Source organism: Ranitomeya imitator, chromosome 7 (genome assembly GCF_032444005.1).
Source record: "Ranitomeya imitator isolate aRanImi1 chromosome 7, aRanImi1.pri, whole genome shotgun sequence".
NCBI lineage: Eukaryota > Metazoa > Chordata > Amphibia > Anura > Dendrobatidae > Ranitomeya > Ranitomeya imitator.
In genome coordinates, this window is record NC_091288.1 from 217,849,751 (window position 1) to 217,864,514 (window position 14,764).

General features: G+C 53.1%; 1 protein-coding gene across 1 annotated transcript; it reads right to left on the reverse strand.

Moving 5' to 3' along the window:
• Window positions 1–667: 667 nt before the first annotated feature.
• On the reverse strand, window positions 668–10,515 carry PPP4C (protein phosphatase 4 catalytic subunit). The gene is made up of 9 exons (XM_069734978.1): window positions 10,358–10,515; window positions 4,030–4,147; window positions 3,208–3,259; window positions 3,079–3,129; window positions 2,895–2,996; window positions 2,516–2,689; window positions 2,217–2,343; window positions 1,948–2,137; window positions 668–1,870 (listed from the first exon to the last, which is right to left on the reverse strand). The coding sequence occupies exons 2-9, from the start codon at window positions 4,125–4,127 to the stop codon at window positions 1,741–1,743; spliced, it is 924 nt and encodes a 307-aa protein (XP_069591079.1). The 5' UTR covers window positions 4,128–4,147; window positions 10,358–10,515; the 3' UTR covers window positions 668–1,740.
• Between the last annotated feature and the right edge of the window lie 4,249 nt (window positions 10,516–14,764).

A 14,764-nucleotide genomic window follows, 5' to 3' on the forward strand; every position in this document is an offset into this window, starting at 1 on the left:
AATTTACACACCGTTTTCAGCAAAGGGAAGAATTCAGGTTTACATCATGATTCAAAAAAATTAAACGCAGAATGACCTGTCCCTGTTCACACAGCAGAGGGTTTGCTACACTGTACCCAGTCTAGTCTGAGATCAACAGCATTACAAGCAGAATCATACAAAGTAAACTTACAGGGGCAGTCCACAACCGCTCATACAAATCCTTAGTGCACGGGATATAACATAGGAAAAGCATAAAGAACGCTCAGCCCATCCGCTCCCAACACGGCAGCCTTCACCATCAGGAGCGGAACAGGGGCGGCCGGTCAAATCTGAGAACCTGTCACTGCAGAGAACCAGATTACCCAGAGAGTCAGGATATTCATAGAATAAAGTCACTGATAATGTTATAACCCAGAGCTGCACTCACTGTGTACATACATTACTGATCCTGAGTTACATCCAGAGCTGCACTCACTATTCTGCTGGTGCAGTCACTGTGTACACACATTACATTACTGATCCTGAGTTACATCCTGTATTATACCCCAGAGCTGCACTCACTATTCTGCTGGTGCAGTCACCGTGCACATACATTACATCATGTAGTATCTCCACCAGCAGAACAGTGAGTGCAGCTCTGGAGTCAGTGCACAGCCCCCAGCATACGGTACAGATCACATCACACTTTTACGTTTCCAGTTTTTTTTTAATCTTTTCTTGTTTTATTAGCAGACGTCTGTGGCTTTATCTACCAAAAAGTAAAATTAAAAATAAAAACCTGACTGACATATGTGTACAATAACCAGGGGGCGATGGGGGGGTCATATGGAAAGAGCAGGATATAAAAGAATAAATTACAAAACAGGGACAAGGTGGGACCCCTGGAGAAGCAGAAACACCAGGAGCAGTGGAGACCCCCCCTCCCGGAGAAGCAATGGAGACCCCTGGACAAGGAGGAACCCCAGGACCAGTGGAAACCCCTGGAGAAACAGGGACCCCAGGACCAGTGGAGACCCCCCTGGAGAAGCAGAGAGCCCCCTGGTGGCGACTCCTCCACCCTCAGGACAACACATGGAGAGGATGAGGAGGGTGAACACTGTGGCTTCAGAAAACCTCAATATGGCAACGTGTGGGGGACGGAGCCCACCTGTCAGTCCTGCTGGGACCTAGGCCCAGGGTCTGCTGCACTAAGGCACTCCAAACTATCATCATCATCACCCCAGCAGGGAAAGACCACCACAGCCTAATACAGGGGGCACTGGGAGAGGAATGACTGGATTTGGGATTTTAGGAATTCATAAAAATTGAGGGGGAAAAAAAAACAATTCTAAAAGGATTTTGGTTTCCTTGCATAACACTGCCCGCGCCCCTCCCCCACCCCAGTGAAAGTCTTGAGAAAAGCCCTTTTCCTGAGACACACAGCACGATTGCTCCCAAACTGCAGAGCATTGCTCCTCTATACCCCACCCACAAAAAAACAAACAAAAAAAAAAAAAACAGTTTTCGAGCGCCCCCTGAAATGTTAAAAAAAAAAACCTAGAGCACCCTGGAGTCAGACGCTCCCCTCCCCCGACTCAGCACATTAACCCTAGTAAGACTTAACAAGGAGAAGAGGGGCAAAGTCTGCAGAATCCTCGGCCCCCCGCACCGTGTGACAATCCCACCGTCAATGAAGGGGGAGATGGGAGAAGAGGCCTTCAGAGAAGTTCGAGACACCGGGAGGAAACAGTGGAGAGGCCCTGGCACGGAGGGGGCTGGTCACAGGAAGTAGTCGGCCACCGGCTTCTTGGAGGGAATGCCTCTGGTCTCTTGGGGAGCGGCTTCAAAAATGATGAATTCCTTCTGCAGATGCTCATCCAGCTCCAAGATGGCGGCGACGTTTCCACATCTAATGGGGGCGAGACAGAGGTGAGAGGGGGCGCGCTGGGACCACCCGGTACGGGTCGTGCACACAGCAGTACGCACCTGTAACAGTAGTTTGGCGCAGACCACACGGTCAGGACCGCCTCGTTGAAGTGCCACTTGTAGCCCTCCATGACCAGCTGGTGCGCGCGGCAGATCATGTCGATGTTGTTTGCTGCGTTGAACTGCGCCACGACGTCGCTGCCGAAAAGATACCCGGCCCCCCGAGGGCTGACTCCCCACCCGGTAGTATCTGAAGGGGGTCATACGTCAGACTCATCAGGTGGCACTGACAGAGCTCGGGGGGCAAGCACGGGCAGTGATGGACCTACCTTCAGGGTCTGACCACAGCAGGTCGCACATGGGGCCGTCGTGAGGGACTTCCTGTTTGCGGTCAATGGTTCGGATCTGGTCCAGGGTCTGTATCGATGGCGAGAGACCACCGTGTACACAGAAGATCTGGGGGAAGGAGATGGTAATTAGCCGGGAGAGAAAGACGCTCCGATGTATCCCCTCTACAGCAGGGCGCCCCGAGACCCCCAGACCCTGCAGGGCTCTTAGAGGTGGTCTTCTCCTCCACCGGTCAGGCATTACATGGCTCCCCCCTCACGATAAGACCCTGAACTGTCACCTTGCCATCAATAATGGCCGACAGGCTGAGATAGTCGAAGATCTCCGTGCAGTACCGCCATACAGTCACCGAGCCGTACTTGCGCAGACACTCATCGTAAAAACCGTAGACTTGTGTGATCTGCCGACTTTCGTGGTTCCCGCGGATGAGTGTGATCCTGTCAGGGTAGCGGACCTGCGCAGACAAGGAGCCGTCATTACTGAGGGACATAAACCGGTCATATGCCGGGAGCGACCGCTGAGGGGTCAGCGCACATCACACCGTCACCCTGCAGCCTCTCCTGTCCGGCACGCGCCACCTGATGTCAAAAGCTTTCTAAAACTCTACATGCAGGAGTCAAGAATTTCCAGGGTCCAAGTCATACGAACCCATTCCTCACCTTTAGGGCCAGGAGGAGAAGGAATGTTTCCACGCTGTAGAAGCCGCGGTCCACGAAGTCCCCCATGAACAGGTAGTTGGTTTCTGGGACGTCGCCCCCGACCTGCGAGTAGAAGGATTGAGAGATGAGATAACATCCCTGCCCCATCACACGGGGAAGCACCGCGCCATCTCACAGGACTCACCCTGAAAAGCTCTTTCAGGTCATAGAACTGGCCATGGATGTCGCCGCAGACCTGAGGAGACAAGCATCTGACCCGTCAGTACCCGCTGTTGGCACCTGACGTCAGCACACAGGTTACAACGACCCTTACCGTGACAGGGGAGTCCACCCGCTGGACATTGCTCTCCTCCACCAGAATCTCCCTGCAAGAGAAGAGACATTACTGGGCACATCCCTGGCCGCACGCCATCCTCTGCCCCATCCCTGGCCCCACGCCATCCTCTGCCCCATCCCTGGCCCCACGCCATCCTCTGCCCCATCCATGGCCCCACGCCATCCTCTGCCCCATCCCTGGCCCCACGCCATCCTCTGCCCCATCCCTGGCCCCACGCCATCCTCTGCCCCATCCCTGGCCCCACGCCATCCTCTGCCCCATCCCTGGCCCCACGCCATCCTCTGCCCCATCCCTGGCCCCACGCCATCCTCTGCCCCATCCCTGGCCCCACGCCATCCTCTGCCCCATCCCTGGCCCCACGCCATCCTCTGCCCCATCCCTGGCCCCACGCCATCCTCTGCCCCATCCCTGGCCCCACGCCATCCTCTGCCCCATCCATGGCCCCACGCCATCCTCTGCCCCATCCCTGGCCCCACGCCATCCTCTGCCCCATCCCTGGCCCCACGCCATCCTCTGCCCCATCCCTGGCCCCACGCCATCCTCTGCCCCATCCCTGGCCCCACGCCATCCTCTGCCCCATCCATGGCCCCACCCCACGCCATCCTCTCCTCTGCTCCGGCACCACGCCATCCTCTCCTCTGCCCCGGCACCACGCCATCCTCTCCTCTGCCCCGGCACCACGCCATCCTCTCCTCTGCCCCGGCACCACGCCATCCTCTCCTCTGCCCCGGCACCACGCCATCCTCTCCTCTGCCCCGGCACCACGCCATCCTCTCCTCTGCCCATGCCCAGACTCACCGCGCCTTGGCACAAAGGGCTTTGACTTCGCTTTCCTTGATGAGCTCGCAGCGTCTCAGCTGCTCAATTTGCCGGTCGAGGTCACTAATTTCGGTCATGGCTTCTCCTTACCGAGCGTCTGAGGGAGAAGACTGGGGACAATCAGTACAGCCGGGACCCTTATAAATCCACGGTCCATTAATGTGCATTACTGGGGGCCACAGACAGGAGAGTAAACGTGCGAGGAGCAGTAAGTCAGCGGATAATCGCCGTTCACACCGTCTGCTCCAGGAACATAAGCAGTCACATGGCAGGATGACTACTGCACACAGCGGCGCGCACGGACTAATCCAAGCACACGCAGGGTACGCACACAGGACTGGATAAGGGGGACTCGCTACAACCCAGAGAGGCAAAACTAAGACCCCAATGTGCAGCCCGGCCTCTGCCCTCAGTTACCTAATGGCCGATCGCTCCTCCGGGCACAGTCATGCTCTCTGCACCTTGTATAAGGCGATCCCCCCCATCATCTCAATGCGGCCCCCCTAGACAAGAGCACAGGACTGGAATAACAGTTAGTTGGACTTTATGGGGGGAAATAATTCAGACCCCCTCCACTAAAGAAGCCATCGGGTGCAGAGCAAACACCGAAGACCCTGACTATCTAAGGGATCAGGGATCCTGAGGACGTCCCCAGCCGTGCAGACATTCTCCTCCGGGAGAAGCGGCCGCATGTTTCATCCCCTGCAGGAAAGTATTTTGGGTGTGTAAATCTGAAAAATCTCCATGGTGACAGGTTACAGCGGACGCCAGGACGCGGAGGACTCCTGTACAATGTGTGACAGCAAAACCTTCTCCCTCGGTCATCGCTGCACAGCACAAAGCAGGAATAGAAAGCCAGAACTGCAGTGAAGACTGACACACTGGCTGCAGAGGGGTGTACTAACTTCTCATTCATACGTTATTAATGGGTCCTGATAGAAGCCCCCGCAGAAGTGACGGTGCAGACGGAGGACCCCTAAGATCACCTACAATCCAGACACCGGCAGGAACCTGGGCCACTGCCATCCGGCGACAGTCCTGGAGCAGAGCGCAGGCCGACCAAAGTGCAAGAGCCAACGCAGCGCGGTGCCAGACACCCGCGGACACCAGCCGCTGCCCCCTACAGATCACCCCCAGTATCTACGTGCATTTATTAGGGGGGAAGGTTCCACTCACATGACACAAACTAAAAAGGCGAATCTGCCACCGATCTACGAGAGAAAGAGTGGCGGGCACAATGAGGGAACGCAGATCACAGCCTGCCCTGTATACTGGGGGTCGCATCTATATAGCGGGCTGAAGACCCCACACACAGGTGAGGGGCATCACAGCCCCCTATGGACAGGGTACGTATGGGCTCTACAGAGGCTTTACATATCTACAAGGGACCTCTTATAGAGGGGGGCCGCACAGTGGGGGCAACACTCCGAATACATGTTTACAGAGGGACCGCTGTCTGCACATCTACACACAGGAGCTGTATACACACAAGGGCGCTATAGAGAAGTATATACATGTCTATAGAGGTCCCATATACAGGAGCTGTATACACTTATATAAGGGCGCTATAGAGTATATACATGTCTATAGGGGCCCTATACAGGAGCTGTATACACACAAGGGCGCTATAGAGGAGTATATACAGGTCTATAGGGGCCCCATATACAGGAGCTGTATACACACAAGGGCGCTATAGAGGAGTATATACATGTCTATAGGGGCCCATATACCGGAGCTGTATACATACATAAGGGCGCTATAGAGGAGTATATACAGATCTATAGGGGCCCATATACCGGAGCTGTATACACACACATGAGGGCGCTATAGAGGAGTATATACATGTCTATAGGGGGCCCATATACAGGAGCTGTATACACACATAAGGGCGCTATAGAGTATATTATACATGTCTATAGGGGCCCACTATACAGGAGCTGTATACACTTATATAAGGGCGCTATAGAGGAGTTTATACATGTCTATAGGGGCCCATATACAGGAGCTGTATACACACATAAGGGCGCTTTAGTGGAGTATATACATGTCTATAGGGGCCCCATATACAGGAGCTGTATACACACATAAGGGCGCTATAGAGGAGTATATACACATGTCTATAGGGGCCCATATACCGGAGCTGTATACACACATAAGGGCGCTATAGAGGAGTATATACATGTCTATAGGGGCCCCATATACAGGAGCTGTATACACTTATATAAGGGCGCTATAGAGGAGTATATACATGTCTATAGAGGCCCCATATACAGGAGCTGTATACACACATGAGGGCGCTATAGAGGAGTATATACAGGTCTATAGGGGCCCCATATACAGGAGCTGTATACACACATGAGGGCGCTATAGAGGAGTATATACATGTCTATAGGGGCCCCATATACAGGAGCTGTATACACACAAGGGCGCTATAGAGGAGTATATACATGTCTATAGGGGCCCATATACAGGAGCTGTATACACACATGAGGGCTCTATAGAGGAGTATATACAGATCTATAGGGGCCCATATACAGGAGCTGTATACACACAAGGGCGCTATAGAGGAGTATATACATGTCTATAGGGGCCCCATATACAGGAGCTGTATACACACATAAGGGCGCTATAGAGGAGTATATACAGGAGCTGTATACACACAAGGGCGCTATAGAGGAGTATATACAGGTCTATAGCGGCCCATATACCGGAGCTGTATACACATAAGGGCGCTATAGAGGAGTATATACAGGTCTATAGGGGCCCCATAGACAGGAGCTGTATACACACATAAGGGCGCTATAGAGGAGTATATACAGGTCTATAGGGGCCCCATATACAGGAGCTGTATACACACATGAGGGAGCTATAGAGGAGTATATACAGGTCTATAGGGGCCCCATAGACAGGAGCTGTATACACACATAAGGGCGCTATAGAGGAGTATATACATGTCTATAGAGGTCCCATATACAGGAGCTGTATACATACATAAGGGCGCTATAGAGGAGTATATACAGATCTATAGGGGCCCATATACCGGAGCTGTATACACACACATGAGGGCGCTATAGAGGAGTATATACATGTCTATAGGGGGCCCATATACAGGAGCTGTATACACACATAAGGGCGCTATAGAGGAGTATATTATACATGTCTATAGGGGCCCACTATACAGGAGCTGTATACACTTATATAAGGGCGCTATAGAGGAGTTTATACATGTCTATAGGGGCCCATATACAGGAGCTGTATACACACATAAGGGCGCTTTAGTGGAGTATATACATGTCTATAGGGGCCCCATATACAGGAGCTGTATACACACATAAGAGCGCTATAGAGGAGTATATACATGTCTATAGGGGCCCATATACCGGAGCTGTATACACACATAAGGGCGCTATAGAGGAGTATATACATGTCTATAGGGGCCCCATATACAGGAGCTGTATACACACATGAGGGCGCTATAGAGGAGTATATACAGGTCTATAGGGGCCCCATAGACAGGAGCTGTATACACACGAGGGCGCTATAGAGGAGTATATACAGGTCTATAGCGGCCCATATACCGGAGCTGTATACACACATAAGGGCGCTATAGAGGAGTATATACAGATCTATAGGGGCCCATATACCGGAGCTGTATACACACATAAGGGCGCTATAGAGGAGTATATACAGGTCTATAGGGGCCCCATAGACAGGAGCTGTATACACACATAAGGGCGCTATAGAGGAGTATATACAGATCTATAGGGGCCCATATACCGGAGCTGTATACACACATGAGGGCGCTATAGAGGAGTATATACATGTCTATAGGGGCCCCATATACAGGAGCTGTATAAACACATGAGGGCGCTATAGAGGAGTATATACAGATCTATAGGGGCCCCATATACCGGAGCTGTATACACACATGAGGGCGCTATAGAGGAGTATATACAGATCTATAGGGGCCCATATACCGGAGCTGTATACACACATAAGGGCGCTATAGAGGAGTATATACAGATCTATAGGGGCCCATATACCGGAGCTGTATACACACATAAGGGCGCTATAGAGGAGTATATACATGTCTATAGGGGCCCCATATACAGGAGCTGTATAAACACATGAGGGCGCTATAGAGGAGTATATACAGATCTATAGGGGCCCCATATACCGGAGCTGTATACACACATGAGGGCGCTATAGAGGAGTATATACAGATCTATAGGGGCCCATATACCGGAGCTGTATACACACATAAGGGCGCTATAGAGGAGTATATACAGATCTATAGGGGCCCATATACCGGAGCTGTATACACACATAAGGGCGCTATAGAGGAGTATATACAGATCTATAGGGGCCCATATACAGGAGCTGTATAAACACATGAGGGCGCTATAGAGGAGTATATACAGATCTATAGGGGCCCCATATACCGGAGCTGTATACACACATAAGGGCGCTATAGAGGAGTATATACAGATCTATAGGGGCCCCATATACCGGAGCTGTATACACACATGAGGGCGCTATAGAGGAGTATATACAGATCTATAGGGGCCCATATACCGGAGCTGTATACACACATGAGGGCGCTATAGAGGAGTATATACATGTCTATAGCGGCCCATATACCGGAGCTGTATACACACACAAGGGCGCTATAGAGGAGTATATACAGGTCTATAGCGGCCCCATATACAGGAGCTGTATACACACATGAGGGCGCTATAGAGGAGTATATACATGTCTATAGCGGCCCATATACCGGAGCTGTATACACACATAAGGGCGCTATAGAGGAGTATATACAGGAGCTGTATACACACATAAGGGTGCTATAGAGGAGTATATACATGTCTATAGGGGCCCCATAGACAGGAGCTGTATACACACATGAGGGCGCTATAGAGGAGTATATACATGTCTATAGGGGCCCCATATACAGGAGCTGTATACACACAAGGGCGCTATAGAGGAGTATATACATGTCTATAGGGGCCCCATAGACAGGAGCTGTATACACACATGAGGGCGCTATAGAGGAGTATATACATGTCTATAGGGGCCCCATATACAGGAGCTGTATACACACAAGGGCGCTATAGAGGAGTATATACATGTCTATAGGGGCCCCATAGACAGGAGCTGTATACACACATGAGGGCGCTATAGAGGAGTATATACATGTCTATAGGGGCCCCATAGACAGGAGCTGTATACACACATGAGGGCGCTATAGAGGAGTATATACATGTCTATAGGGGCCCCATATACAGGAGCTGTATACACACAAGGGCGCTATAGAGGAGTATATACATGTCTATAGGGGCCCCATAGACAGGAGCTGTATACACACATGAGGGCGCTATAGAGGAGTATATACATGTCTATAGGGGCCCCATATACCGGAGCTGTATACACATAAGGGCGCTATAGAGGAGTATATACATGTCTATAGGGGCCCCATATACAGGAGCTGTATACACACATAAGGGCGCTATAGAGGAGTATATACAGGTCTATAGCGGCCCATATACAGGAGCTGTATACACACAAGGGCGCTATAGAGGAGTATATACATGTCTATAGGGGCCCCATAGACAGGAGCTGTATACACACATGAGGGCGCTATAGAGGAGTATATACATGTCTATAGGGGCCCCATATACCGGAGCTGTATACACATAAGGGCGCTATAGAGGAGTATATACATGTCTATAGGGGCCCCATATACAGGAGCTGTATACACACATAAGGGCGCTATAGAGGAGTATATACAGGTCTATAGCGGCCCATATACAGGAGCTGTATACACACAAGGGCGCTATAGAGGAGTATATACAGGTCTATAGCGGCCCATATACCGGAGCTGTATACACACATGAGGGCGCTATAGAGGAGTATATACAGGTCTATAGCGGCCCATATACAGGAGCTGTATACACACAAGGGCGCTATAGAGGAGTATATACAGGTCTATAGCGGCCCATATACCGGAGCTGTATACACACATAAGGGCGCTATAGAGGAGTATATACAGATCTATAGGGGCCCATATACCGGAGCTGTATACACTTATATAAGGGCGCTATAGAGGAGTATATACAGGTCTATAGCGGCCCATATACCGGAGCTACATATTAAGGCTCCTATGGAGGGTGGGATACGAGTCTATAGAGCCCCATACACAGGCGCGGTGCACAGAGAAGCGCACACGTATACGGTCGCCCCTTACACACAGGCCCGGGCGGTACCGGCCGCTGGACCGGAGCACGAGGGGACAGTATGGCGGCCTCACCTGCCGCTGTGTCCGGTGCAGCTCGGGCGGTGACAGCGCTCCCTGCTCCGGTGTCTCCCGCTTCCTCCTCCACACACCGAGAGCGAAGCCCCGCGACAGGATGACGTCACCTCCGTGTCGCCGGCTCCTCCTCCTCCTGCAGCCCTGCCTGGCAACCGGTCGTGACGCGAGAAGGCGGGAAATCGTCACTATTGAATCCCGAAACTTTATTGACTCCCGTGTCATCAACAATCACAGGCCTGACTGACAGGAAGGCTCCACATGTCAGAACAGCAAACCTCAGCGGGGAGCTGGGACTTGTAGTTCTACGCTTCAGTAATTGCTCCGACGTTAGAAATAAGATTGTTCTGTCCACCACATTGTAAAATCACAGTGTAGGAGTTACAAAGGAACAGAAGAAATAAAAGCGACCAAGCAACCAATCACAGTTCAGCTTTACGCCATACTAACCAATTGCAATGCAGCTTTACTACATAGTAACCAATCACAGTTTAGCTTCTATTTTTCTTTCTATTTGTCAAGGTATTAGGTAAAATAAAAGCTGTGCCGTGATTGGCTGCTCTGTGTGAATGCTGTGCTCTGATTGGTTGTTATGAATAACATGCAGTGATTGGTAGAAACATGAGGCCCAAAAAGCTGTGGATCTGATGTTCTGATCTCGGTACCATAAAGTACGAACGTGCCCTGAGGGATCCAGGAAAGCTGGGTGAGGGGGCGTCAGGTGGGAGATAAGTGAATAGTCAGGAAAATGAGCAAGAAACAATCCGAGCGTCTGACAAGGGAGAAATACTGACATCTGTAGGGTCAGAGCGTCTCCAAAACGACAACTCTTGTGTGGTGTTCCCGGTATATGGAGGGTCCTGTGTGGTGTTCCCGGTATACGGAGGGTCCTGTGTGGTGTTCCCGGTATACGGAGGGCCCTGTGAGGTGTTCCCGGTATACGGAGGGTCCTGTGTGGTGTTCCCGGTATACGGAGGGTCCTGTGGGGTGTTCCCGGTATACGGAGGGTCCTGTGGGGTGTTCCCGGTATACGGAGGGTCCTGTGGGGTGTTCCCGGTATACGGAGGGTCCTGTGGGGTGTTCCCGGTATACGGAGGGTCCTGTGGGGTGTTCCCGGTATACGGAGGGTCCTGTGGGGTGTTCCCGGTATACGGAGGGTCCTGTGTGGTGTTCCCGGTATACGGAGGGTCCTGTGTGGTGTTCCCGGTATACGGAGGGACCTGTGTGGTGTTCCCGGTATACGGAGGGACCTGTGTGGTGTTCCCGGTATACGGAGGGTCCTGTGTGGTGTTCCCGGTATACGGAGGGTCCTGTGTGGTGTTCCCGGTATACGGAGGGCCCTGTGAGGTGTTCCCGGTATACGGAGGGCCCTGTGAGGTGTTCCCGGTATACGGAGGGCCCTGTGTGGTGTTCCCGGTATACGGAGGGACCTGTGTGGTGTTCCCGGTATACGGAGGGTCCTGTGTGGTGTTCCCGGTATACGGAGGGCCCTGTGAGGTGTTCCCGGTATACGGAGGGCCCTGTGAGGTGTTCCCGGTATACGGAGGGCCCTGTGAGGTGTTCCCGGTATACGGAGGGTCCTGTGGGGTGTTCCCGGTATACGGAGGGCCCTGTGTGGTGTTCCCGGTATACGGAGGGCCCTGTGAGGTGTTCCCGGTATACGGAGGGCCCTGTGAGGTGTTCCCGGTATACGGAGGGTCCTGTGGGGTGTTCCCGGTATACGGAGGGTCCTATGAGGTGTTCCCGGTATACGGAGGGTCCTGTGTGGTGTTCCCGGTATACGGAGGGCCCTGTGAGGTGTTCCCGGTATACGGAGGGCCCTGTGAGGTGTTCCCGGTATACGGAGGGCCCTGTGGGGTGTTCCCGGTATACGGAGGGTCCTGTGAGGTGTTCCCGGTATACGGAGGGCCCTGTGGGGTGTTCCCGGTATACGGAGGGTCCTGTGTGGTGTTCCCGGTATACGGAGGGTCCTGTGTGGTGTTCCCGGTATACGGAGGGCCCTGTGAGGTGTTCCCGGTATACGGAGGGTCCTGTGTGGTGTTCCCGGTATACGGAGGGCCCTGTGAGGTGTTCCCGGTATACGGAGGGCCCTGTGAGGTGTTCCCGGTATACGGAGGGTCCTGTGTGGTGTTCCCGGTATACGGAGGGTCCTGTGAGGTGTTCCCGGTATACGGAGGGCCCTGTGAGGTGTTCCCGGTATACGGAGGGTCCTGTGGGGTGTTCCCGGTATACGGAGGGTCCTGTGGGGTGTTCCCGGTATACGGAGGGTCCTGTGTGGTGTTCCCGGTATACGGAGGGTCCTGTGAGGTGTTCCCGGTATACGGAGGGCCCTGTGAGGTGTTCCCGGTATACGGAGGGTCCTGTGGGGTGTTCCCGGTATACGGAGGGTCCTGTGGGGTGTTCCCGGTATACGGAGGGCCCTGTGAGGTGTTCCCGGTATACGGAGGGTCCTGTGGGGTGTTCCCGGTATACGGAGGGTCCTGTGGGGTGTTCCCGGTATACGGAGGGCCCTGTGTGGTGTTCCCGGTATACGGAGGGTCCTGTGAGGTGTTCCCGGTATACGGAGGGTCCTGTGGGGTGTTCCCGGTATACGGAGGGTCCTGTGGGGTGTTCCCGGTATACGGAGGGCCCTGTGTGGTGTTCCCGGTATACGGAGGGTCCTGTGAGGTGTTCCCGGTATACGGAGGGCCCTGTGGGGTGTTCCCGGTATACGGAGGGCCCTGTGGGGTGTTCCCGGTATACGGAGGGTCCTGTGGGGTGTTCCCGGTATACGGAGGGCCCTGTGAGGTGTTCCCGGTATACGGAGGGTCCTGTGGGGTGTTCCCGGTATACGGAGGGTCCTGTGGGGTGTTCCCGGTATACGGAGGGTGCTGACGTGTCTTTTTGTAGTCTGGAGAGGAGGCAGGGTGGCTGATGTCTGAGGTCGAGCGCTATTCGGAGGTTTCCAGGTCCATGATCAACTGGGAATAGTGTGAGGTCTCTGGCTGGGAGGTGGAGATCCGAGTTTTGGTCTCCCAGACACCTTTCCAGCCTCGGCCTATGGAGCATTCAGGTCCCTGGATCGGGGCACTTTATTCCTAGTTAGTGGTCAGGTCTTACACATGGAGCACAAGGTGTCTAGTGTCAGCGCAGTAGAAAACCCTCCCCCGGGAAGAGGAAAGGTGTCAGGATCCGCAGAGCATCGCAGCTGTGATAGAAAGGTGTAAGGACCTGCAGAGCATCGCAGCTGTGATAGGAAGGTGTAGAGACCCGTAGAGCATCGCAGCTATGATAGAAAGGTGTCAGGACCCGCAGAGCATCGCAGCTATGATATAAAGGTGTCGGGACCCGCAGAGCATCGCAGCTATGATAGAAAGGTGTCAGGACCCGCAGAGCATCGCAGCTATGACATAAAGGTGTCGGGACCCACAGAGCATCGCAGCTATAATAGAAAGGTGTCGGGACCCGCAGAGCATCACAGCTGTGATAGAAAGGTGTCAGGATCCGCAGAGCATCGCACCTGTGATAGAAAGGTGTCAGGATCCGCAGAGCATCACAGCTGTGATAGAAAGGTGTCAGGATCCGCAGAGCATCACAGCTGTGATAGAAAGGTGTCAGGATCCGCAGAGCATCACAGCTGTGATAGAAAGGTGTCAGGATCCGCAGAGCATCGCACCTGTGATAGAAAGGTGTTAGAACCCGCAGAGCATCACACCTGTGATACAAAGGTGTCGGGACATGCAGAGCATCGCACCTGTGATAGAAAGGTGTCGGGTACCACAGAGCATTGCACCTGTGATAGGAAGGTGTCGGGACTTGCAGAGCATCGCAGCTATAATAGAAAGGTGTCGGGACATGCAGAGCATCGCAGCTGTGATAGAAAGGTGTCAAGACCCGCAGAGCATCACAGCTGTGATAGAAAGGTGTCAGGATCCGCAGAGCATCACAGCTGTGATAGAAAGGTGTCAGGATCCGCAGAGCATCACACCTGTGATAGAAAGGTGTTAGAACCCGCAGAGCATCACACCTGTGATACAAAGGTGTCGGGACATGCAGAGCATCGCACCTGTGATAGAAAGGTGTCGGGTACCACAGAGCATTGCACCTGTGATAGGAAGGTGTCGTGACTTGTAGAGCATCGCAGCTATGATAGAAAGGTGTCAAGACCCGCAGAGCATCGCAGCTGTGATAGAAAGGTGTCGGGACCCGCAGAGCATCACAGCTGTGATAGAAAGGTGTCGGGACCCGCAGAGCATCGCACCTGTAATAGAAAGGTGTTGGGACCCGCAGAGCATCGCAGCTGTGATAGAAAGGTGTCGGGACCCGCAGTGCATCGCACCTGTAATAGGAAGGTTTTGGGACCCGCAGAGCATCGCACCTGTAATAGGAAGGTGTCGGGGCCCGCAGAGCATCGCAGCTGTGATAGAA

Bases quoted from the DNA above. Each gene is read 5' to 3' on its own strand.
- PPP4C (XM_069734978.1), bottom strand. From the start codon at position 4,127: ATGACCGAAATTAGTGACCTCGACCGGCAAATTGAGCAGCTGAGACGC. The intron at 3,130-3,207 runs GTAAGGGTCGTT...TTGTCTCCTCAG, and splicing joins GGGTGGACTCCCCTGTCACG to GTCTGCGGCGACATCCATGG. The intron at 2,997-3,078 runs GTGAGTCCTGTG...TTCTACTCGCAG, and splicing joins ACCTGAAAGAGCTTTTCAGG to GTCGGGGGCGACGTCCCAGA.